Source organism: Rhinolophus sinicus, linkage group LG16 (genome assembly GCF_036562045.2).
Source record: "Rhinolophus sinicus isolate RSC01 linkage group LG16, ASM3656204v1, whole genome shotgun sequence".
NCBI classification, from domain to species: domain Eukaryota; kingdom Metazoa; phylum Chordata; class Mammalia; order Chiroptera; family Rhinolophidae; genus Rhinolophus; species Rhinolophus sinicus.
Window position 1 is genome coordinate 34,143,385 of NC_133765.1, and position 25,830 is coordinate 34,169,214.

Sequence of the window (25,830 nt, forward strand, 5' to 3'; positions counted from 1 at the left end):
GGGAGCGCGCGAGTGAGGGGTGGGGGGCCGCTGGGGCCCGGGGCTTTGGCGGCGCAGCTGCCGCCGCCGGGAGAGTGCCTGGGGAAGCGGCGAGGAAGGAGAGGGGAGGAGGAAGAGCGGGAGGAGGAGGAAGAGGAGGAGGGTGAGCGCTCGGGTCGGGCTCCTTAGCGGTGTATTGTGGGATGTGCGGCTACTGGGAGCCGAGCCTCCGCCGCCAGCCGCCTCCCGGGCAGCAGCAGCAGCAGCAGCAGCGGCGGCGGCGGCAGCAGCTCCGGGCCCGGCAGCCGCGGCCGCGGCGCCCCCCCCTCCTGGCCCCCCGTCTGGCCGCCCCGGCCTCGGCTCCCGCGGGGGACACCATGTACTGGCTGGCGGCGCAGGGAGGCCGGCGCCCGGCGGGGATGTAAGCGCGGCTCGGGGAGGGAGAGGCCGCGGCCGGCAGCCGGGCGGCCCGAGCCCCCAGCCCCGGCCCCGGCCAAGCGGGCGGGCGGGCGGACGGGCGGGCGGCGCCAGGCCTGCCCTAAGCCCCGCGCCCGAGCCGGGCCGACCGAGCGAGCGAGCGCCACGCCGGGCTGCGGGGCGGGCACTATGGGCCGGAGCCCGCGTCCTCCGGGCACCCCGGGCCCCACCAGCCCGCACCGGAGGCCCCCGGGAGCCCCTCGCTGCCGCCCCGAGACGGTGGCCGAGCGGGCGGGCGCCTAATTCTCCCGGAAGGGTTATTATCTCGCTACATTCTTATTTTGGGGGGAGCCAGCGAGACAGTGCCTTTTGGGGCGCGCTGGTAAGGTGGGAGGGGGTGGGGGCTGGACGATTTGATTCTTTCGCGTGTGTGTAGAAGCGGCCGCCGCCGCCGAGGCGGCGGAGACGACAACAACTTGCTCGTCTTCAGGTTGGGTTAACGGCATGGAGAACAGTCACCCCCACCACCACCACCACCAGCAGCCCCCGCCGCAGCCCGGCCCTTCGGGCGAGAGGAGGAACCACCATTGGAGAAGTTACAAGTTGATGATTGACCCAGCTCTGAAAAAGGGGCATCATAAACTGTACCGCTACGATGGGCAGCATTTCAGCTTGGCGGTGAGTAGCCGGCGCGCCTCCCCGCCGCCCCCACCCACCCCCAGCCGCGCCGGGGAATGAGGTCCGAGCGGCCTGGGGACCCCCGTCCAGACCACCGGGCCAACTGTCAGCCGGGTCCCCAGCCCTGGAGTTTGACAAGTGCCAGGAGGAGGGGGGGGTCTGCCCCTGCCCCTGGGGATTGGGACCAGCCCTCCCATTCCGCCCCCCAATTCCTCCCTACAGATGTCCAGCAACCGCCCTGTGGAAATTGTCGAAGATCCCCGGGTCGTCGGGATCTGGACCAAAAACAAGGAGCTGGAGCTGTCGGTGCCCAAATTCAAGGTAGGACCCTTACCCCGGCCCCAAAGTCCCTCCCCCCTCCCACCCCGAGTTCGAAAATAACGCCAGTCCTGACCGAGGCCAGCCGGATTCTGAGTTCCCGCCGTCCCGGCCGAGGAAGTTTTGACGGAGAGGGGGAGATTGCTGCAAGAGGGGTGTCCCCTCTGAGCTACTGTAAACAGAATAACACTGCGGTGAAACTGTAATCAAGGCGCTGATACTGTGTCCTGCCCGCCCAGCTGGGGGCTCCGGGTCCCCACCTGGCTCCTGCCAGCCCGGGGGCTTGGTTCCGGGACCCGCCCCCCTTCCCAGCCTTGAGGCTTTAGAGGAACAACTTCTTAGCCCAAGGGGTTGCCCCTGACCCGCAGCTGGGAGAGTAGGCCAGAATGGGGGTGGGGGGTGGGGAAAGAGAAACTGTTTCTTTTTCCCCTTTCCTTTCGAACCCAGAGGACTTCCACGTTCCAAACGATTTAATCCTTCGCTTCCCGGGCCCGCCCGCGTGCATTTTTTTCCCAAAATTTTTTTTTATTTTTTTACCCTTCATTGTTTTACACGGGCTGGCGAGTGGAGAATGTTCTGTTTTCCCTTCAGTTTCAATGTTCTCCAAACTCCCTTCCCCCTCGTCCCCTGCCAGATCGATGAGTTCTACGTGGGCCCGGTGCCTCCGAAGCAGGTGACATTTGCCAAGCTGAATGATAACATCCGCGAAAACTTCCTGAGGGACATGTGCAAGAAGTATGGGGAGGTGGAAGAGGTGGAGATTTTGTATAACCCCAAGACCAAGAAGCACTTGGGCATTGCCAAGGTGGTCTTTGCCACAGTCAGGGGAGCTAAGGAGGCGGTTCAGCACTTGCATAGCACTTCTGTCATGGGCAATATCATCCACGTGGAGTTGGACACCAAAGGTGAGTGGAGGCTGCTGGCTCAGGACACCCTGTGGAGGGCGCAAAACCTGTCAGTGTGACCCCTTTCCCTCCTGGAACTCCTCTTGCAGTGTTGGGGACCCCCTCACTCTTCCTTGGGTGCCCTCCTACAATCTTATTTTCTTTGCCCCCTCCTGAGGGTAGAGTCACGTGGAGCTAAATGTGTTGTCTGTTGCTAGGAGACAAGCTGTAATTTACCAAATGTGCCGGTCCTTGGCCACTGCACCCCTAGGGACCACCTAGAAGCTTCCCCACCGCTGACACCCCCTCAGGCCCCTCTCCGAGCGCTGGTGGCCTGGGTTTAGACAGTCCCCAGTGTTGCCGTATGTTAGGGGAAGAGGCAGAGTTTGTTTATTTGGGGGGGGGGCTAAGGGGAGCTACTAGGATGCGTTTCAATACATAAAGAGTAGGTTCCTCAACTAAAAAGAGAGTCCTCCGAGGATCCAGGGTGTCCGACCCTCCCCCATACCACCCCTTACCCCTGGAAGTGAGAACCAATCTGGGCCCAGAGTGTGGTTTCATTGATAATGTTCCAGATAGTGCTCGGAGGCTGCACTCGGTGCTCCAGGGTTGACACTGTCTTGCCTCCTCTCTCTTAAAGAGACAGTAGCACCTCCTAAGCACAGTGCTGGCTCACTCCCAAGTGGCTGGCTGGGGAGGCCACACCTCCCACCCTCGGGGTCCTGGGAGGCTTCTCCTGGATGCTGGCTGGAGGGGCATGCAATGACTCTAGTTCCCACCAGGATAGAAGAAGGTGCCAGGTTCTTTGAGAACCAGGCAGCCCTGTGACTGGGTCCAGAGCCTCTGGAGGTCTCTTAGGAGACCCTGCTTGGGCACACATAGGTGGAAAGCTTCCAGGGGTTTTGTGAGCAACTGGGGCATTCAACCCAAGACAGAAAAATCTAAATCTTTATTTTTGGTTCTAATAATAAATACGTGTTGACCGAATCTCAGACATTGCTGGGGGCTGTGGAGGGGTGCAGGTCCGGGGCAGGCACTGTTATCCCATAAGCTCTTGCTGAGCTGTACCTCGTTGTGAGTCTCCTGGGGGCACAAGCCCAGGTTCCTGTCCAAGCCACATCCCTTTCTCTAGTTTCTCAGACTCTGGGGGGGGGAATACAGACCCTTTCAAATCTACATCTCTCTCCGGTGGCTGTAAGCCTGACTTGAATGTGGAGCCCTTTCCCCCTTCACACGCCCATGTTAAGGAGCAGTGGTGTGCTCACCAAAATTTCATTTCTGCAAACAAAAAAAAGGGGGTGGGGGTGGCCCTCAGAGACTGCTAACTAAGTTTGTATTTCAAGAAAGAGACCAGTAATGCATAGCTCAAGGAATGCGTCTCCTTTGCATATGTAAGCAGCTGCCTCACAGGGCTCTATAAATATCAATAATCTGGGGCCCCCTGGTCTGCAGAGGCCTTCTCTGCTGGTGGAGTGGGGTGGAGGGTTACCAGACATGGCTCATGGGGCTGAGCCCCAGGCACAGCTGGGGAGTCTGGTCAGAGGAAGGACTGTGGAGTTGACAGGAATGGGGTACTAGAGTGTGTTTTATAAACCCTGCTGGTCACCTGGCCCCAGATAGTTAACAACAAACTGTCACTTCTATGTCACTGGGTCTGCTCTCCACTTGCTACCAGACCCTGGCATTTAAGTGGGAAGGCAAAAGGACAGGACTGGGAAGACCTGATTCTTTGTTTGTGTGCCCAGGTGACAGGAAGGGGCTTTGTATTGAGTGTGGCATTCTGCATTTGGAGAGTCCCAGCCCCACAAGGCATTAAATTCTGAGTCTCAAGATGAGAAAAATCACACAGTGTAGCAGCTTCACTGAACAGATAGGACTCCTGAGTGAGGTGCAAAGAGAGGTGGGAACTTGGTCAGGGTCACACAGCTTCCCCAGGCTTGGGGTCTCAGGCACAAGGGCCCCACAGGCAGCCATCCTGTGGAGGCTGTCCCATCCGAGAGTCTCGCTGAGTCCTCCATCCCTTGTCCTTCCACAGGGGAAACCCGCATGCGGTTTTATGAATTGTTGGTCACAGGCCGATATACACCCCAGACCCTCCCAGTGGGCGAGCTGGATGCTGTTTCTCCAATTGTGAACGAAACCTTGCAGGTAGGTTTCTCGCCATCAGCACCCCCCTCACCATCACCAGCTTACTGATGTGCCCCTCACCCCCACTGTCACCATGTCCAGCCTTGGACACCAGAGCCTAGGAAGGAAAGTAGCCTGGCCACGCACCAGCTGGGATTCCCACAGACCCCAAGACCACCTGGGACCCACTTTCCATGTGAATGCTGAAACTGCTGCCCCTGATGTCCTGTGCATCCCTCTTGCCCCGCCCCCAGAAAGCAGAGTTCAGGTCCTCTTTCCAGAGCGAGACTGACTCCTTCCCCAACCACTGCCTCCTAGGACCACCCTCACCTAGAGAGATTCTCATCCCAGCCCTTCCCCAACCAACCTTAGGAATAGCTTTTCCAGAATGAAGAGACTGCTCACTTGCTGGTCAGCTGAGTTGTTCATTAGGCGCATTTACCATGTCATACTATTTAAATCCTAAAACACTGGGAGGCTGGAGGGGACAGGGCCCTTGTCCACCCCCTCACTCCCAGGAACATAGTTTCCATGGTTTATCTTGCTGCCCCTGCGGGAAGGTTTTTGATTTCTGCCAGCCTGAGACAGGAAAGAAATCCTAGTTAAAACCAAGATGTCAGGATCTTCTATTTTCTCTGCTTGAGGGATTAGGAAAAACCCTCAAGGTTCTCTGAGGATAATTGGCAACTCCAAGAGTAGAGAAGGGTTAGGATCATCCAGAAACTCCTCTTCAATCTCCCATTCCCCCATCCTTTTACCATGCTGCAGGTGTAGAGTGACCAGTTTGCCTCTGAGCTCCCCAGCAGCCAGAGTGAGAAGGGAAAATATCCCCATTCCATCGCATATTCCCCACCCCCATCCCCATGATGTGACCTACACCTCTCTCTCTAGCTGTCAGATGCCCTGAAGCGCCTCAAGGATGGTGGACTGTCTGCAGGCTGTGGCTCTGGATCATCCTCTGTCACCCCCAATAGTGGTGGGACACCCTTCTCCCAGGACACTGCTTACTCCAGCTGCCGCCTGGACACACCCAACTCCTACGGACAGGGCACACCCCTCACACCACGCCTGGGCACCCCCTTCTCCCAGGACTCTAGCTACTCCAGCCGCCAGCCCACACCCTCCTACCTCTTCAGCCAGGACCCCACGGTGACCTTCAAGGCCCGGCGACACGAGAGCAAGTTCACAGATGCCTATAACCGCCGCCATGAGCACCATTATGTCCACAACTCTTCTGCAGTCACTGCAGTGGCAGGGGCCACGGCTGCCTTCAGGGGCTCTGTGGACCTCCCATTTGGGGCACTCAGCAGCAGTGGCCCTCCATTCAAGGTTCAACCACAGGATTCAGCCACGTTTGCCCACACTCCACCACCTGCCCCAGCAACCCCCGCTCCTGGAGTCACATTCAAGTCTTTCTCTCCCTATCAGACTCCTGTGCCCCCTTTCCCCCCACCCCCTGAAGAGCCCCCCACCACAACCACCTTTGGGGCCCGTGATAGCGGGGACTTCCGAAGAGCACCTGTACCTCCACCCTTGCCACCCACTGAGCCCCTGGCCAAGGAGAAACCGGTCACACCACCTGGCCCACCACCCCCCGATGCCAACAGCATGGAGCTGGGTGGCCGGCCGACCTTTGGCTGGAGTCCTGAGCTCTGTGACAGTCCAGGCACACCCACACTGGAGGCATCACCTGCAGGGCTGGAGAAGCCCCACGACAGCCTGGACTCCCGCATTGAGATGCTGCTGAAGGAGCAGCGCACCAAGCTGCCCTTCCTTCGGGAGCAGGACTCGGACACGGAGCTACAGATGGAGGGCAGTCCCATCTCCTCCTCTTCCTCTCAGCTCTCCCCATTGGCCCCCTTTGGCACTAACTCCCAGCTGGGCTTTCGAGGCCCCACATCACCCTCCTCACGCCCCTCCAGCACCGGCCTGGAGGATATCAGCCCCACGCCACTGCCTGATTCAGATGAGGATGATGAACTTGACCCGGGCCTGGGGCCCCGGCCCCCACCTGAACCAGGCCCCCCAGACCCTGCTGGTCTGGGCCAGGCAACTGAGGTGGCCTTGGACCTGGCTGGAGACAGGACCCCAACCTCAGAGAAGATGGATGAGGTACCACCATGTCTGTCCATCTCTGTCTGGGATTAGTTTTGTCTGTCTTGTGTCTCCCTCTTTCCTCCTTTAAAATGTTATCCCGTTAGGAAATCTAGATAAGACACAGAAGCAACAGGGCTAGGACAGCCAAAATAATAGGTCAATCAATATATAGAGAATAAAACAAGGATGCAGAAAAGCATCAGGCTGAGCATATAGTTCGGCCCTGAGCTTCCTAGCAGCCACGGAGAGAAGGGAAACTGACCAAGTTCTGTTGCTCACCTTGTTAGGTATGGGAAATCAAGACTTTTCCTAGGGATCAATTCTGACTTGAGATTCTTTGGTGGGAGTTTGCTGAGACCCCAAAGAGTATGAATTGTGGTGATGATTCTGGTCCCCCTTCTTTGTTGGGTGGCTTGGGGATGGTCAGGGCTGGTCCTGAGGCTCAGGCAAATTGGGGAGAGAGGTTGCTCAGAGTGCTCTGCTGGTCTAGACTGGAGCACTGTCTCCCAGAACCTGGTGCCCTCTGAAGAGATGGGAAACTATGGTGGGCAGGCAGGGAGGGCACTGAAATTTCCCTTCTGCTCTCCATGGCTCCAGGAGTGAAGGAGTTAAGGATTAGCCCTGGAGGAGGCCCACAGCCAGAAGCAGGCAAAGTTGCCTCCCTCTACACTTTCCTCATCCTTAGATCCTCGTCTGTGGTGTCATTGCCCAAACCTCCAGTCTCAGGGTTGGGGTGAAGGTTGCTGTGTACCACATTCTCCTGGTGGGGTGTCCAGGGGAATTTAGTTTTAGGTCATCTTGCTTGGCTTCCATTTCTCTCCATTCTTTGTCCAGGCACCTGCCCTGGCCCTCCTGGAGACCTGTGTTGGAAACTGTGGGCCCGGCGGGCATGAGCAGCCAGGGGTTTAGATAGAGCTCTGTGCCCCTGTGGGTGGCTGCAGGGCGGAGGGTCCCCCTTCCCAAGCCCTTTGATTAGGCCGGTTTGGCTGCCTCAGGGAGGAACAGTGAAGAACTTGGCCTACCTGGGAGGGGATGGCAGGTGGCTGGGCTCCAGGAGCCAGCCTCCAGGCCGATTTGGGGAAGTGGTTTCAGGGGCCAAGCAATCCAGGCAGGGGGAGTTGACAGGTATGCGGAGATGCTGGCCCTCCTCTCTTCCCTTATGGCTGCCTAGGGTTAGGGTATGTTTACCATGTTGACCGCCTGGTCCAGGGCGAGGAAGTACAGAGTAGCCGGAGAGACTGAGCTCTCCCACCTTATCACTGTATGGAAGGGGAGACTGAGGTTCCAAAAGCTGGGGTCTGGGATGCCCCAGGACCTTAACCCCGGGAAGCCCCGGTGTACTGAACCTCCAGACTGGCCCTCGGGAGCCCCCTGCTGGCAGCTTGGAGAGCAGCACCCGGGCTCCTCCGGACTGAACTACGAGAGTCCCAGTTGTGGCTAGGGAGCAGTGCAGGGGGGTCCACTGCGGGGTGGAGGGCAGGGGGAGAAATTCCTTTTCTTAAGAGCAGCTGGTGGTTGAAAGTGCAGGCTCCAGTCCTTGAGCCTTGAGTCCCAGCTCTGTCACTTACTGGTTATGTGACTTTGGGAAAGGCACTTTCCCTCTCTGAATCTCAGTTTCGTCCTCTGTGAAATGGGACAGTGAGAGCACCTGTCTCACACTGTCTTGGCCTAAGTGAGGTGCCCCAAGGGAAGCTTCCAGGCACAGCGCGTGCTGGGCGCTTGGCTAGTTCCCACCACTTTTCACCCCCAGGTGCCAGAGGGGCGGAGGGAGGGGCAGGCCGAGGGCTGGAGCATAGATCCGGGTCTCTTCCTGATTGGCTGGCTGCATGGACGGGTTAACCCTCTGTGTGCTGTGCCTGCCTTGTTGGACGCTGTCCAGGGCTGATCTCCCATCGCTGTCCCTGAGTACCAGACTGAGCCTGCCAGTTCTCTCAGCATGTGTATGGGGACCAAGAGAGAGACAGACAGACACAGACAGAGAGACGGACAGACACAAACCTAGCAAAATCCAGAGTGTCCTGCTCCTGCCATAGTTTTGGTATTCCTTCTCTTGCTCCCTCCCGCATTTCCCTTTGAGACCTCCCTCACCTGTCGGTTGACCTCTGACCCTAGAGCCTGCACAGACCCCACCCCCTCAGCCTTTACTTGCACTCCCTGTCTCTTGCAACCTACAAAGTCTCTGTCTCTTCAGCCAAGTTCATCCGGAGCACCTTCCTGCCTCTTGTCCTGAAACAAGAGCCTGGGGGTGGCCGACCCTTTTCTCCTCACCCCTGCTTGCCCTCTTGCTCCACCTTCACCATGTGGGCCCCAATGCCTTTCTCTAGTTCCTGGGCATCCAACTCCCCACAGCCCTGTGTCCTAATGTGAAGGGGCCTCTGCCCATTTTAGAGCCCGGGTCATCCTTGACTCCTCCCCTGTTCACCTGGTACCTCCTCCCTGGATTCCAGCAACAGCTCCCTCACCGCCAGGCATCCTGGGCTGGAGTCCCAGCCCTCTGTCTGACTGGCTGTACCTCTTGGGCCAGTGGCTTCCGACTCCCTGGGATGGGAGTAGAGCCCCACCTTGTGAGGCTACAGTGCAGATAAGAAATGAGACTCAGCCTCACATGGGCCCATACTAAGTATGAGATTAGGTGAAAACATGAGATTCACCTAATCTCATGAGTCATGAGATTAGGTGAAAAACTAATTAAGGAAAAACAAAAACATACCTCCTATTGATATATCCTTAGTACTGGTAAACCCCCTTGCTCACATGTCACCTTCTCCACTGGGCTGTCTCTGCCACAGTGAGGGCAGCAGGCTGAGCTGACTGGGGGCACAGGCTGGAGAGCCTCTTCCTGCCTCAAATCCTGCCTCTATCTTTTGCTGGCTGTGTGGCTTTGGGCAAGTTACTTAAGTTCTCTGTGTCCCATTTCCTCATCAGTAAGAATGGAAATAAGAGACCTACTTTGTAGAGTTTTTCTGAGGATTAACTGAGTTAACATACATAGAGTGCTTAGAAAGGCACCTGGCTGTAGAGGTGGTAATTATTAGTTTTATCTTCTCTGAATACAAATTGAAACAGAATCACTCAAATTGAAACAGAATTTGTTTTCCTCTTCACACCCCATTTCTCTTCCCAGCTTTCTTTTTCTCCACGACAGACTATATATTTCACATCTTCATCCTGGTTACCCTCTGTCTCTTCCCTCTAGTTCAGCTCCACGAGAGCAAGAATTTTGTATCTCTGGTTCACGGTTATGTTGCCAGCACCTAGAAGAGTATTTGGCACACAGCAGATGCTGAGTAAATGTTTGTTGAGTGACTGAATGAATACTCATGATAACTGAATGAGGCAGGTACTATAATGCCCATCCATTATGCAAATGGGGAAACTGAGGTTAAGTGACTTGCTAAGGCCACATGGCCAGGAAGGGAGGGGACCAGGATCAGAATTGCAAAATTCATGTTGCTCACTAGTCTTGCAGAAGGCTTCTTCTCCAACTGCCTGGTGTTCAGAGTGGGTCTCTGGGACCCTCCCAGGCTTATCCTCACTGCTCCCTCCATGCTTTCCCCACAGGGCCAGCAGTCCTCCGGAGAGGACATGGAGATCTCGGATGATGAGATGCCCTCGGCCCCCATCACCAGTGCCGACTGCCCCAAGCCCATGGTGGTGACCCCAGGGGCTGTGGCCCCCTCTGTGCTGGCCCCAAACTTGCCACTGCCCCCACCCCCTGGCTTCCCACCACTGCCCCCACCTCCACCACCACCCCCACCGCAGCCAGGCTTCCCCATGCCCCCACCCCTGCCGCCCCCACCACCCCCACCGCCCCCTTCCCATCCAGCTGTGACAGTGCCCCCACCACCTCTACCAGCGCCACCTGGTGTCCCACCCCCGCCCATCCTGCCACCTCTGCCACCCTTCCCTCCAGGGCTGTTTCCCGTGATGCAGGTGGACATGAGCCACGTGCTAGGTGGCCAGTGGGGCGGCATGCCCATGTCCTTCCAGATGCAAACGCAGATGCTGAGTCGTCTGATGACAGGCCAGGGCGCTTGTCCCTACCCACACTTCATGGCTGCTGCAGCTGCCGCCGCCTCAGCAGGGCTGCAGTTTGTCAACTTGCCGCCCTACCGGGGCCCATTCTCCCTGAGCAACACCGGCCCAGGCCGCGGGCAGCACTGGCCACCCATGCCCAAATTTGACCCATCAGTGCCACCACCAGGCTATATGCCACGCCAGGAGGACCCGCACAAGGCCACTGTGGATGGTGTCCTGCTGGTGGTGCTCAAGGAACTCAAGGCCATCATGAAACGCGACCTGAATCGCAAGATGGTGGAGGTGGTGGCCTTCCGGGCCTTCGACGAGTGGTGGGACAAGAAGGAACGGATGGCAAAGGTGGGTAGGCGGGTGTGGGGTACCCCAAGGTGGTGGGTGGGCAGGAGCCCAGCCTGGACTCTCCTCCCAAAGCACAGTACTGAAAACGGCTACCCACACCTCCAAAATAGGGTGGCGGGAATATTATTTTGTGAAATGTGTATTGGTACAGATGTGCACTTACCGTGCGTGTCTTGTGGATTCCAATCTCCAGAGTGGGAAAGCCACTGTCGGATGCAGGGAGTTGTGGTAGCCCGCTGAGTGGGTGAGGAAATTGAGGTTCAGTGAGGCACAGAGCACTGGCGGTGTCCTGAGAGGTGGACGTAGAGTGCAGCCAGGTTTGCAGGAAGGAAGTGACCAGTTACTCTGCATCTGTCACTGTTGGAGGAAGGCAGGCGGCTCAGGGAGGGCCAGCCAATGGGGTTGCTGGCAGCACCCCCGTCACCACCGTGACCGTCCCCTGCTCTCTTCACCCCAGGCCTCATTGACTCCGGTAAAGTCTGGTGAGCACAAGGACGAGGACAGGCCAAAACCCAAGGACCGCATCGCCTCGTGCCTGCTGGAGTCGTGGGGCAAGGGCGAGGGCCTCGGCTACGAGGGCCTGGGCCTGAGCATCGGGCTGCGTGGGGCCATCCGCCTGCCCTCCTTCAAGGTCAAGAGGAAGGAGCCGCCCGACACAGCGTCGTCTGGAGACCAGAAGCGGCTGCGGCCCTCTGCCTCTGTGGATGAGGAAGATGAAGGTGTGTGTCCCCCCCCACACACAGACCAGGTGCACTGGGTTCCTCCTTCCGTGTCCCCCCAGCCCAGCTTTGATACCCTTCCTCCCCACAGAGTCCGAGCGTGAGCGGGACCGGGACATGGCCGATGCCCCCTGTGAGCTCGCCAAGCGGGACCCCAAGGGCGTGGGTGTGCGGCGACGGCCCGCGCGGCCACTGGAGCTGGACAGCGGTGGGGAGGAGGACGAGAAGGAATCGTCGTCCGCGTCCTCATCGTCATCGGCGTCTTCCTCCTCGGGATCTTCCACGACCTCACCCTCGTCCTCAGCCTCCGACAAAGAGGAGCGGGAAAGCACAGAGGAGGAAGAGGACGGGGAGGACGAAGGGGAGGATGAGGAGGAAGGCCCCAGGAGCCAGATCTCCTCCTCCTCAAGCTCCTCCTCGTCCGATAAGGTGCCATTCGGTCAGGGAGGCCTGGGGTACCCGGCCAGGCGAGGGGGTCCCTGTGGCTCACCTGTCCCTCCCTCTCTCCCAGGATGACGACGACGACGACGACGACGACGATGACAGCCTGGACGAGTCTGAGAATGACAGTGAAGATTCGGCCCCGTCGGAGGCGAGTGAGAAGGAAGAACGGGACTCAGATGGAGGTGAGAGGGGCAGGCTGCGGCCCCGGGTCCGGCCCAGGGTCCCTCTGCAGAGGGCAGAGGCTGAGCGGCGCCACCAATACTTCCTGGGCAAAATGTCTTTAAATGTGAACTCATTAAAACACGGACTGGCCGTACTGTATGATCCCATGTAGGCGAAATGTCCAAAGTAGGTCCATCCATAGAGTCGGGAAGCAGACTGGCACTCAGCAGGGGCTGGGGCTTGGGGGGGCAGAGGGGCAAGAGCCGAAGACGCTGGTTCCTTCTTGAGCTCATAACAGTATTTTGGAACTAGACAGAGATGGTGGTTGTACACATTGTGAATGTGCTAAATACCACTGAATTGTCTAAAAGGGTTTCCTATTAGGAGGATTTTACCTGAATTTTAAAAAAGGGTGACTAGTTCACACACTCTTGTCCCTTCCACATATCTGAGGGCCACCTTCAGGCCAGGTGTCACCTGTTTGAGCCCTTTGGGGAAGCATGTGGTTGGGGCACCACCGGTAATGGGAGGGCCTCTCCCTGTGTCCCCCACGCAGAGGAGACAGTGAGCATCACCACCTCCAAGGCGGGACCCGCGTCCTGCAGTGAGAGCTCGGAGTCTTCTGAGTTTGAATCAAGCTCCGAGTCCCTGTCGTCATCCTCAGAGGACGAAGAGGAGCTGCCGCTAAGGAAGGAGGAGGAGGAAGAGGAGGAAGAAGAAGCAGCCACTGACGAGAGCATGGCCCCTGCCGCACCCGACGAGGGCTTGGAGGAGGATGTGGCCCTGAGGCCATCGGCGAAGGAGCCCGTGCGCATGGAAGAGGAAGTGGCCATCGAGGCTGAGGACGGAGTCCCTGAGGAGCGGGCCCCCACGCTGGAAGAACCCTCGCTGCCTATGAGTGTGGAGGAGCTGGCTGGCGGCAAAGAGCCCCCCGAGGAGCCAGGTCTGAACCAGGAAGGGTCCAGGTCGTTGTCTCCAGAGCCCCCTGTGAAAGAGGTGGAGGCTCGGCCCCTGCCATCCCCGGAGCCCACCCCAGGTAACACCTGCAGCCCCCGGGAGCATAGTGGGGACGGAGGCAGGATGTCCTGACTGTCAGGACATCCCAAGCCTCAGTTTCCTGTCTGTAAAATGGATCCGTGGACAGTACCTTCCACATGATGTTATGTGGGAGGAGAGTGAGAGGACATAATGTGCCCGCACGCAGCCTGGCACCTGTTAGTTTCTCATAGGGAACTATTCCTTAGTGCCAGTATTTCCCCAAGGATTAGTCCTTGGCCTGTTAGTCCCATGAGATGCTACCAAAAAAGGTCAGGTGTATATGGTGATTTTAGCGGTAGGCAGGTGGGGAAGCTTGAGGTGCTGGGCCAGGTGAGAGGGGCCGTGGACACTGCCCCCTCCACCGTCTTGATGGAGCTTCACTGAGCGTGTTAAAGGCTCTAACAGTACCGTCCAGTAGAACTTTCTTCAGTGATAGAAACATCCAATACCTATCAATACCGTAGCCACTCGACACAACATCACTAAGAGCACTTGAAATCACAAAGAGCGCTGTGGAACTGCATTTGGATTGTTCCTTACTTTTAATTAATTTAAACTCACATAGCCACACGTGGTTAGTTTGTACCTCTAATAAGTCCTTCAGAAAAAAAACACCACTCATCGTATTTTGTTTAAATCTGTTGTTTGGCTACAGAACCACAAGTCTTTAAATATTGTCACAAATATTCATTAAGCCTTTATTGCATCCCCAGTCCTGTTCTAGGTACTGACAATGGAACTGTGGACCAAACAGACGAAAATATCTGCCCTCGTAGAGTTTACATCCCAGGTCAGGGTGATAGATAACAGCAGATAAGTTAGAAAATACATTGTATGACAGTGGACATACGAACTAGAAGAAAACCTTAAAGGCTCTGACAAGTCCTGTAAAAAAGAGTCTTGTCGAGTTGTATTTGACAGCAGACCCCATTTTCTTAGTCCACAGGATGTTCCCTGTTCATAGGAGCACTGTTCTAAAGACAGTGTCAAAGGCCAGCAGCCATGTCTCTGTCTTTGATTTGCTTCACCAGCATTTATCATGCGCTTGCTGTGTACCTGACCCTGGGCTGGGTGCTGAGCAGTCCTTGAGTGGTTTAGCTGGAGGGGGACAGTCCTCAGAACCTCGCGAGACTCAGGGCTATGAGTTGGTCAGGAATCAAGTACATGGTAGGGCATCATAAATAGGGCACTGAGAGGTGTTTGAATCTAACAGTGACCTGGTTTTTGCCTACCTCTTTGCAGGGGAGGACCTGGAGGCGGAGCCTGAACCCCCCACACTGCTTTCCTTACCCCTGCAGCCGCCATTGCCACCCCCTCGACCACCCCGGCCACCCAGCCCACCACCAGAGCCTGAGACCCCAGACCCCCCACACCTACCCGTCCCTCTTGAGCCTCCCCCCGAGGACCAGCCCCCACGTACTCCAGGACTCGGTGGCAGTCTAGCCAAGTCTCAGAGCACGGAGACGGTGCCGGGCACTCCAAGTGGGGAGGCCCCACTGTCAGGAGGCAATAGTGGCCTGTCATTGAACTCCCCACAGGTGCCCGGCAGCCCCTTCTCCTACCCTTCCCAGTCCCCCAGCTTGAGTAGTGGGGGCCTCCCAAGGACACCTGGCCGGGACTTTAGCTTCACACCCACCTTTCCTGAGCCCAGTGGGCCTCTGCTCTTGCCCGTCTGCCCTCTCCCAGCTGGCCGGCGCGATGAGCGGTCTGGCCCCCCAGTGCTCCTGGAGACGGGCCTGCCACTCCCTCTGCCCCTGCCCCTGCCCCTGCCCCTGGCGCTGCCTGTCCCTGTCCTGCGGGCCCAGACTCGGGCGCCTGCTCAGCTGCCACCCCTGCTGCCTGCCCCTCTGGCCCCCTGCCCGCCCCCCATCAAGAGGAAGCCGGGCCGGCCCCGGCGATCCCCGCCAGCCATGATCTCCTTGGATGGGCCGTTGGTCCGGCCACCAGCAGCGGCCACCCTTGGCAGGGACCTTCTGCTCCTGCCAGGCCAGCCACAGACCCCGGTCTTCCCCAGCACCCATGACCCCCGGACTGTGACCCTGGACTTCCGGAACACGGGGATCCCGGCCCCCCCACCACCCCTGCCCCCCCAGCCTCCCCCACCCCCACCCCCACCACCTGTTGAGCCCACCAAACTGCCCTTTAAGGAGCTAGAGAACCAGTGGCCCTCTGAGGCCATCCCTCCGGGCCCCCGTGGGCGAGATGAAGTCACCGAGGAACTCATGGAGCTGGCCAAGGTACGGAGTTCCTGGCGCCGGCCACCTAAGAAGCGCCACGAGGACCTGGTGGCCCCAGGCTCGCCCGAGCTTTCACCACCACAGCCCCTCTTCCGGCCCCGGACGGAGTTTGAGGAGATGACCATCCTATATGACATCTGGAACGGCGGCATCGACGAGGAGGACATCCGCTTCCTATGTGTCACTTATGAGCGGCTGCTGCAGCAGGACAACGGCATGGACTGGCTCAATGACACGCTCTGGGTCTACCATCCCTATATCCTGCCAGACGGGGCCGGGGGGGGGGTCCTCCTCTCCTACCACGCAGGAAGCCGCCCCCCTCTCTGGGCCTCATCTCCCCTGATACCTGTGCAGACGATAGCGTAAGTCACTGTCACCTGTGGAGCAGTGTCCGCGTGCCGACACCAGGCCAGGCTCCATACGGAATCACCGCTGTTAAACACATCCTCTGTGGGAGGCAGATCTTACCCCCAGAGTTAGCAGGTCTTAGAGCCAAAAGTAACAGTGGCAGAGACTGACTGAGGACCTACCCTTCCTGGGCTCCCATCACCTAATTTAATTTTCCCAACAACCCAGTGAGGTAGGGCTATTATTATTCTCCTTTTATATATGTAGAAGCCAAGACTCAGAAAGGTTAAGTGACCTGCCCGAAGTCCACAGGTATGAAGTAGCAGAACAGATCCCCCCCCCTTTTTCTGCCCGCCACCCCCACCCCTCCAGTTCAAGCCATTGTTTTTCAGTCTAGTTGTGTAGGACACAGCTCTCTGACCCACGCTGGTATTATGAGCTTTGCACTCCCCTCCCCCACCGACTGAGGCAGTCGGTCGCCGGTCGTTGGTCAGCAGCTCACGGAAGCTCTCGCCAGCTGCCGGCCACTCACAGTGGCTGCCGGCCATGCATGCTGGTAACCAGCCGCTCATGGCAGCACAGAGTAGCCCATGGTAGCACACAGCAGCCTGTGGCAGCACACAGCAGCCCACGGCAGAGCTGAGATTTTAACCGAGGCAAATCTGGCCTCTTAACTATGATGCTACCCTGATAGTCGATTGTTAATGTAGCATTTTGAGGTTGGCGCTATCATCATCCCTGTAATCATACTAAACTAATTTATTGAGCACTTACTTTGTGTCAGGAATCCTGCTACGCACTGTAAGCATATGTAGTCATTCAGAGAGGCATCATTATTACCCCAGTTTGCAGATGGGAAAACTGAGGCAGAAAATGGATAAGAAACACACTCAGGCCATGCACCTGGGTACCCCTCACAGAGTTCTGACTGTCAGTGGAGTTGGTGGCGTGGGTGTGAGCAGTGAAGCTGGATATTGTAGCCTCCTGGAGATTGGTCTGAGGGTGGAGAGGCCGAGCCAGTGGGATGGGTCACCTGAGGGACCTTACAGGGCTTACCATCAATGTCCATGTGGCCCTTGACCCACACCCACCCACCAGCCTCTCTTCAGCTAAGAAAAAGAAACGGGATGACGGCATCCGTGAGCACGTGACAGGCTGTGCCCGCAGCGAGGGCTTCTACACCATCGATAAGAAGGACAAGCTCAGATACCTCAACAGTAGCCGCGCCAGCACGGACGAGCCCCCCACAGACACCCAGGTACTGCCATCGGGTGCCTGGACACACCAGAGCCTCCTGGCCTGGGCAGTGGGTGGGGGTCCTCCTAGAGGGGGTGCAGGCACGTTGAGGGGCTGTGGAACCAGAGGGGCTGGCACATGGAGGAAGACATCTGGGTGCTCAGGTGTGAGAGGTGAGGTGAGTGGTGGGCAGTGAAGAGCCTCCGAAGGGTTTTAATCAGGGACGTGAGCAGAGTTGAGTTGCATTTACAGAAGGTTCACTCATTCCTTTTTAAAATTAGGTGAAATATCTATTGGACACTTGCTGCGTCCCAGACACTCTTGTGGGGCTATAGCAGTGAACAAAACAAAATCCTTTTTCTCATGGAACTTACATTTCAGTTGGGAATAGGAAATAATTAAGTGAACGAATAAGTGAATCCCAGGTGGAGACAATGCTATGGAGGAAACAGGAGAGGAGGCTATGGATTGGCAGGTTAGAGGGGATCAGAGAAGGTGACATTTGAGCCAGACTTGAATGAAGTAAAGAAATGAGCCATGTGGATAACTGGGAGAGACCACAGAGAAGTAGAAAGACTTCAATAAAAAAGTTGAAACAGAGGGGTTCACTAAATCCAGTAGGTCACACAGGGTGAGGAGGCAGGGAGGAACCGACTCAGTGGTGTGAGAAAGGAAAGGAAAGGCTAGTTGTGGCGAAAGAGACAGAGACTGGGTTTTCAGTGGGTTTGTATTCAGTGTGTGACAGCAGGCCACAGGAGAGGTTTGCGAGAGGAGGTGAGGGTGGCATGGTTGTCTGTGATTTTCAAACCTCACCCTGGCTCCTGTGTAGAGAGCTGACTGTAGGGGTTCAGAAGCGAGACTGATACAGTTACTGCGGTTCCCATTCCAGACATGTGGATGGGTTGGACTTGGGTGGCTGTGAGGAAAAAGGGGGATGCATCTGAAAGAATATCAGGAATGTTAGAAAGGGCCAATGGACAGGACTGGAGGCTGGGTTACGTATAGGAGACAAGGGAATTGGTGGATCTGGCTTTGGGAGCCTGGGTAGCCGGTGGCCAGGGTGGGAAGGGAGGTGGCACCTTCACTTTCGGACAGCTTGCGTTTGAGGGTTTTTGGGACATCCGGGGAGTGAGGCCTGGCAGGCAGTCAGATACACAGGTACAATATAAATATGGGGAGGGGGACTTCCAGTCTGGGGACCCCCACTCAGGCATCATCAGCTTGGAGATGTTAACTGAAGGTCAGAGTAGGGACAAGCTCACAAAGAGAGAACGTGTGGGGAGGAGTGCAGCTCCAAGCAGTAAGGGCTGGGCTGGAGGACGCGGGAGGCGAAGAGAAGGAAGGTATGCGCGGGTGTCCAGGGAGGAGGCGTGGTTTTGAAGGCATGTGGGGCTCCGAGGGGGCAGAATGAGAGCCACAGGGGTCAGAGTAGACACACACCACCATCTTCTGTCCGAGAAGCAGAGATGCTTCTGAATCTTCTTGCTGAGATGAGAAAAGACAGCACAAGTGAAGGTTAAGTTATGTCGTTACCTTTAAGATGGGAGGAGCTTGGTATTCTGGTGAGAAGAAGAGGTGGCACTTAGGGACAGGACAGGCACGGATAAGCCCAGAGCAAGGAAGTTGGGGCAGCAGGGACCCAGAGCTTAGGGTGGGGGCATGGACACCAGGGTCGGTGGAACCAGCTCCCTGACCTGTCACCACCCTGGGCAGGGCATGAGCATCCCCGCACAGCCACACGCCTCCACCCGGGCCGGCTCCGAGCGGCGTTCAGAGCAGCGCCGCCTGTTGTCCTCCTTCACTGGCAGCTGTGACAGTGACCTGCTCAAGTTCAACCAGCTCAAGGTGAGGCCGGGCCCGAGCAGGGCAGCAGGGGTGGCAGCGGGACCTGAGACCAGGGCTCTCATGTCTCCACTCCTTGCCCCCCAAGTTCCGAAAGAAAAAGCTCAAATTTTGCAAGAGCCACATTCACGACTGGGGCCTGTTCGCCATGGAGCCCATCGCGGCTGATGAGATGGTCATCGAGTACGTGGGCCAGAACATCCGCCAGGTAGGCACTGCCTGGTGGCCAGGTGTCGGGGCGGGTCCCGGGCTGGCCCAGCCCAGACTAAGGCCTCTTCCCGGCCAGGTGATCGCGGACATGCGGGAGAAACGCTACGAGGACGAGGGCATCGGGAGTAGCTACATGTTCCGGGTGGACCATGACACCATCATCGACGCCACGAAGTGTGGCAACTTTGCGCGCTTCATCAACCACAGCTGCAACGTGAGTGCCCAGCAAGGGACCGCCACTGCTCTTGCCACTGTGCCAGGGGGACCGGAAGCCCCTGGCACGGGAACCAGCACGGCCTGCTTCCCAAGCTCAGGGTCCACCGAGGGTGGGGTGTGCAGCCTTGCACGTGGAGCCTTTCTCCTCCAAGCTTCAGTTTTCCCATCTGTCAAGTGGGTGTAATGAGACGAAAGGTGCTCAGGAAGTGGCCCGTTCCTTTGGTAATCATGGAGTTCCTTCTCTGTGCTGGGCTTTTTCTGTGCTTCGGTGGGTCGGGCTCAGCCCTCAGAGGGCTCGCGCTCTGGGGCAGTGCTGTCCACTAGAACTTTCTGCAGTGGTGGGAAAACTCTGCCTCCATGCTGTCCACTGACTCAATACTCACCCAGTGCGGTGTTAGCACTGAAATGTGGCCAGTGTGGCTGAAGAACTGAGTTCTTCATTTGATTTTAATTAATTGGAGCTGAAATAGTCACACGTGGCTATTGGCGACTGTAGTGGATGGCGAGGTCTGGTGGGGGCGAGAGGTGTTGGTAACAAGGATGGCTCTGGCATCGGGAGCTTCCAGCAGGAGGCAGGCCAGAGTCTGGGCGAGTACCCCCAACTCTGGCTTTGAGTTTGGACGTGGCTGCTTAGTGAGTGACCGCAGGCGACTTACTGAATGTCTCTGTGCCTCAGTTTCCCAATCTGTAAAACAGGAATGATGACGGTCTCTCCTTGTAGGTTGTTGGGAGGACCAAATGGGTTACTGAATGTGGGCCCTTTGAGTGTGCTGACACAGCAAGTTCTCAGTCCCTGCCAAGCTGCCTGGTTGTGACTTGATCATTGGGGGTGGTGGGGACTTTCCTGTCACTCTCTTGTGAGAGCTGAGGAATACGGGAATTACCGAGGTGAGGGAGTGAGTGGGGCAAGCATTCTGCTTAAAGGCCCTGGGGCAGGGAGGGAGGACACCTGTTTGAGGGACAGCAAGGTGGGCAGTGGGGGTGGACTGGGGGCAGGAGGGCAGGGTGAGAGCATGAGGTTGGCAGGCTTGGGGTGCCAGGTCCCTCAGCCTTACAGGCAGAACTGAGGACTTTCTCTCAAAGCCAAGGCAGGCCACCAAATTTTGAGCCATGAGGTGACAGGATCTGCTGTCCCTTTGGGAAGATTTCCCCAGTATCTAGGTCAGGAGAAGATTTTCTCAGAGGACAGAGAGGCAGTAGAAACCACTGCAGTCCAGGCGTGGCTGGTGGTAGTAGGTCGAACGCAGTAGATAGAACCCACTGGGTGTGGTGGTGAATTGGATTCGGTCTTGGTGGGGTGTGAGTGTGGGAGGTGGAGGCTTGGGGGCCTGGGTGCGTGTTGCAGCTGCTCCCTAGAACTTAGGTTTGACATTACTAAGTCACAGACATCTCTGGAGCTGCCAAAGGCAAATACTGGGCAGCAGGAGGATTTCTGGGCCTGGCGCAGGGCTAGCAAACCTTTTCTGTAGATAGTATGTATTTTTGGCTTTGTGGCCAAGACCATTTCTTAGCAATTACTTAACTACAATTGTAACAAAAGGAGCCCCGACAAAATGTGAATGAATGGGTGTGGCTCTGTGCCAATAAAACTTTATTTGCAGAAACAGGCAGCCGGGGGCCAGAGTTTGCTTACCCCGTCTGTAGAGCCCAGAAATGAGGCCGGGGCCAGAAATACATAGATTTGAATCACCTGTGATATAAATGGAAATTGAAGCGGTGGGAAATAATTTATTATTATTATTACCATCATCATTCTTATTTAATATCAGAGGCAAGAGGTCCTGGTCACCCATATGGCAGTGGGCATGGGGGTCATGGCAGCAAGCAAGTAAGGCTCAGTGTGGTGGCCGTGGTGGTGGACGGCTGGGCGGGGTCCACAGCTCATCCTCCCCTCCCGCCTTGCCCACAGCCTAACTGCTACGCCAAGGTGATCACGGTGGAGTCGCAGAAGAAGATCGTCATCTACTCCAAGCAACACATCAACGTCAATGAGGAGATCACCTACGACTACAAGTTCCCCATCGAGGATGTCAAGATCCCCTGCCTCTGTGGCTCCGAGAACTGCCGGGGGACCCTCAACTAGGCCCAGCGCCCAGCGGAAGGATGTCAGCTGCCGCCAGGGGCTCCCCAGCGTGGACCCTCACGGCCCCGGGGCCTGTCCCCACCTCCCACCCCCATTTCAGGTGCTGTCCTCTACCCAGTGGCCATGTCAGGGCCTGGCGCCCCCAACACTACCCCCAGGACCCCCGTGGCTCCAGCCTCTCAGTGGGAAAGGGCTTCTCTGTCTGTCAGCCCATGTCTTGTGGTTTCTAAAAGAGCTCCGTTGAGGATTTTTGTTGAACTCCAACATGAACTTCTCTTTGTCTTTGTGTTGCTCTCCCTGACTCGCTCCCCTTTCTCCATCTCTCTTTCTCTGTCTTTTCTCTTTCCCGTCTTTATTATCATCAGCCTCCTTCCATGAATGCTGCTATGTTGTTTTGTCTTCTCTTTGCTTTCTTTCTCATCATACGAAGAGACATTTTAACCGTTGAAATGTGAAGGCAGAATTAGAGAGCGGGGACCCCCGGTGGGAGCTGCAGAGGGCTCCATTTGGTTGGCCTATGTTCTGGAACCCTTGGGCCAGGGCGCTGGGCCAGGTGCTGCAAAAAAGAGGGGGGTTGGGCAGGCGGCTTTGACCTCAGAACACTATGTAAGGCTCCCCCTCTCTGCCAGAGGACTCAGTGAGGAGAAGAAACCCCCTTCCAATCCCCACCCCCAGTCTATTCCTTCCCCAGCTTCCTGGGGGCGCCATTTCCCCTCGCAGACCCTGGTAGAGCCAAGCTGGTCCCAGGTAGGAATTTCCCCTCTGGGCTCTCCCAGCCACCCCACACCCTGCCACCCCCAAAATCTTGGGTTCAATGTTTACTTTATCATTCGAATGCCAGCAATGAGGGAGCCTCCCGAAGGCCCCAGTGTGGGCCGGTGGGGCACTGGGAAGGGTCATGTCTACTCTCTCCTGCCCTCACCTTCACCGGGCGAGAGGAGGGCTTCCCAGGGCAGGCGGGGCCCCTAGTCCCGCCACTACGGGTGTCTGAGGTGTCTGACTGTGTACACGTGGCATTTTTTTGTTTATAAGCTTCACCTGCTCACCCCTCTCCCCCACCCCCAGCCCACACCAGCCAACAGCCTCCTCACCCCAAGAAGTCAAGAGCATATTTATTTTCGGAGAAGATTATTTCTCTCAGAGAAAGGAAAATCTTGGTAAAGTTTTTAAAACTCAGATCTAAATCTGACAGGTTTTTTTTTAACCCTTTTTACCCCCTTCCCATCATCTTCTTCAGGGTTTATTTCCATGAATTTTTTTCTTGTGCGTGTATAAAATCAAACGAAGGGAAAAAATAGGCTTTTGAAGTTCAGAACCAACTTCTGTATATACGCTGCCATAAGGACTTTTTCTCGGGAACATTGTTTCTTGTAGAAACATGTGGGAAGACTTTTTTGCTCATTTCTTTGTATTTCCAAAAGACCACACACACACACACACACACACACACACACACACACACGCGTGCGCGCGCAAGTCCCCCGCACCCCAGAAAGCAGAGCAGGCATGTAAATAATTTATGGAAAGTGACTGTTGTGACCAGGAGTCATCCTCACCAAGAAGGGAGAGCTCCCCGTGGGGCCGCCCCCACACTGCGGATGCAGGCCTGGGGCCTCTGGTATCTCAGCTTGTGTCAAGCTTGTTATCATGTAAATTCTGTACAAAGAATTGTTATTTTTCTCTTTTTTTGTCGTTGGTGGTTTTGTTGTGTTTTTTTTTTGTTTGTTTTTTGTTTTGTTTTGTTTTTTAATTTCTTCACCCCACACCCTCTCTGTTTGAGACTGCCCTCTGGTTTCAAGGCCAGTGAAATCAGTGGCATTAAGACACAGAGGGGGGACCTGGGCATAGCGGTGAACTTCTCTTCCGTTTGCAGTTTTCTGCCTAAGTGTGCAACTGAGGAAATATTTATTTTTCACATGAGGAAATGTGTAGTTCGTAGAGACAGCTGATTTAAGTTACTTGTGCAGCCCCCAAGGGGCTGTCTTCATTCTGTCCCCACCCCTCACAAAAGAAGTGGGGGGTGATATGGGGAAACCAGGGGCCGGGGCCAGCCTTAGCCCTCACCCTGGCCTCACCTTGCCCAACCAGCGAGGGGCCGGGCCCTCCCCATCCCCAGGAACCCCCGCCCCACCCCTGAAATGGTTTGCCATATCCAGAAATGTGTTGGCCCATTTTTCTTTCAATGCCTTCATTTCTATTGAACAAATTTTGTTTTTACAGAATTGGGGGTTTCTGCTTTTTATTTTTCTTGTCCCTCCTTCCCTGCCTCCCTCCTCCTGAAAAGAAAAGAACCCATAAATTTTAGGGATATTTGTGCATATAGGCTCTATCATCTGTATGTAACTTGTTTTGAAGAGAAGTGTTTCCGTTGTGGGTGTGTCTTGCTGTAAATATTTGTTCATATTTTTGTGAATTCAATACTATGTACCATTGTATTATAGTAACTTTTATAAAGCAAACCATAAATATACTGACTTTTCTTACAGATACGCCATCTCTCTTGCTCTCCTCTCTCTCCCTCTTCCTCTCTCTTCTTTCTGTTGGGGTCGCACCCTGTTCTCACAGAGGGTGGGCTGGTTGGGCTGGGGGAAGAGGGAAAGAGTAGATGGATGTGGTCCTCTCAGCCCAGCAGTTCCTGAACTCTGAGCCCTGTTGGTGAATTCCCTGAACTCAGTCAAGTTATAGTCAGACTAGACCTTTGCACAGCTTTTTAAAGTTTTCCTTTTAGAATCTTTCTTAAAACCTTAACACTGCTAATAGTTCTGCAGTTAAGGAAACAAGATCCAATATCCTATCGCCATCCCTGGAAGAACTCAAAAATGTTTCAGATTTAAGAAGACAGTGCTCTTGTCTGCATTTGAGGGAGGAAGAGGCTTTGATAAAAGTCACAGGTTGAAAAAAATTACATGTATGTAGTGTTTGTGGTATCCCAGGTAGGTCTCAACTCTGCTTTATCCATTGGTGGGGTAACTGAGGGGCCCACATAGGGTTTGTTAGACGATGTCCACTTATCCCTGAGAAGGACAGAGTCAAAACCTCAGCAAGAAGCAACATGATTGAAAAGATGCTGCATCTCATTTCTTACTACAGAAATGCAAATTATATCACAATACCATTTACCCAATCTTGGCAAGCATGGGGCGGGGTGGGGGATGGGCACATATGCAGAAATTGCTACCCCCTGTAGGAGGAAAACTTAGATGTTAACAATCAGTATTTAAAATAACGCATAACTCTTGGCCCAGATGTTCCACTGTCAGGACTTGAACCCGACAGCCCCAAGTAGGATGTACAAGGATGTTCTTGGCAGCCTCAGTGTGAGCAAAGGAACGAAGGCAGGGCAGGTGTCCGTTAGGGATGGGCTGCTTTTCGGAGTTGTACATCCGGACAGGTGAATGCCACTGCAGCTGGATTTGTGGGAACAGAAAAATTGCTGAAGGTGAGGCTGAGCCAGGAAAGAAGGTAGATGCAGCCCCTGGCCATTCATTTATTCAATCAATATTTATTGAACACCTATTATATGCCAGATACTCCTCTACGGACCGGGGATACAGGAGTGGAGAAATACTGCTCGCCTTCATGGTGATTGCTCTTGTGAGCCAGACAGTCATGAAGAATAAATACTATAGCCAGGAGAAAAATAGCTATGCACGGCGGGTGGTGTCCATGGGAGGGGAGTGCAGTTTTAAATAGAGGGGTCAGGAAGTCCACCTGACCAACCTGGGAACCAAACTCAAAGGAGATAAGGGACAATTACCTCACTGTAGACACCAGGGAGAAGGGCATTCCAGGCTGAAAGCACAGTGAGTGCAAAAGCCCTGAGGCAGGCCCCATCTAGTGTGTTTGAGGACCAGCCAGGAGGCCCTGCAAGACTGCAGCTGAGTGAGGGAAGGGGAGGGGAAAGGAAAGAGGTGCCAGAGGTACGGAGGGGGGCGTTGGGGACGCAGACACTGTAGGGCCTGGCAGGGCAGCACAAGGACAACCCTGGGTGTCCAGCCCAAGGCACACAAGGGAAACACCCAAATTTGAGTTTTTCATCGTCTTTCTTGAACCTGCTTCTCCTGCTATATTTTCCACCTTGGTCAATGGCACTTGTGTTCCCTGCCTCTCCACCCACCACTGCTGCCGCTGGTTACGAAGCTCAAAACCCAGAAATCCTGGACTTCCCCTTTCCCGTTAGCTACCAAGTCTGGTTCTCCTCCCTTATTCTTCAAATCATCCACGTCTTCCTTTGCCTCTCAGACCCACAGGATAAGTCCTTTCCTCACTGGTTCTGCTGTAGGGGCCAAAAAGGAGGCTCAACTGGAGACAGCTGCATGCACAGGGCAGAGTGGGGTGGGGTGAGGAGGGGAGGTGCAGGTCGACTTGGGTAGAGCCCCTCACACGGGCCCGTCTCCAAAAATAACAAGAGCAAACAC

General features: G+C 55.7%; 1 protein-coding gene across 2 annotated transcripts; it reads left to right on the plus strand.

Moving 5' to 3' along the window:
- Positions 1 to 56: 56 nt before the first annotated feature.
- Positions 57 to 23,901, plus strand: SETD1B (SET domain containing 1B, histone lysine methyltransferase). 2 transcript variants are annotated; one of them, XM_074321001.1, is made up of 17 exons: positions 57 to 142; positions 887 to 1,074; positions 1,297 to 1,395; positions 2,027 to 2,297; positions 4,312 to 4,424; positions 5,295 to 6,515; positions 10,062 to 10,877; positions 11,335 to 11,596; positions 11,688 to 12,025; positions 12,108 to 12,222; positions 12,759 to 13,238; positions 14,483 to 15,733; positions 16,917 to 17,083; positions 18,775 to 18,906; positions 18,992 to 19,111; positions 19,190 to 19,327; positions 21,239 to 23,901. In XM_074321001.1, the coding sequence occupies exons 2-17, from the start codon at positions 901 to 903 to the stop codon at positions 21,410 to 21,412; spliced, it is 5,871 nt and encodes a 1,956-aa protein (XP_074177102.1). In that variant the 5' UTR covers positions 57 to 142; positions 887 to 900; the 3' UTR covers positions 21,413 to 23,901. The 2 variants fall into 2 exon arrangements, with proteins under 2 accessions (XP_074177102.1, XP_074177101.1); XM_074321000.1 differs by lacking the exon at positions 57 to 142 and adding an exon at positions 155 to 400.
- The last annotated feature ends 1,929 nt before the right edge of the window (positions 23,902 to 25,830 follow it).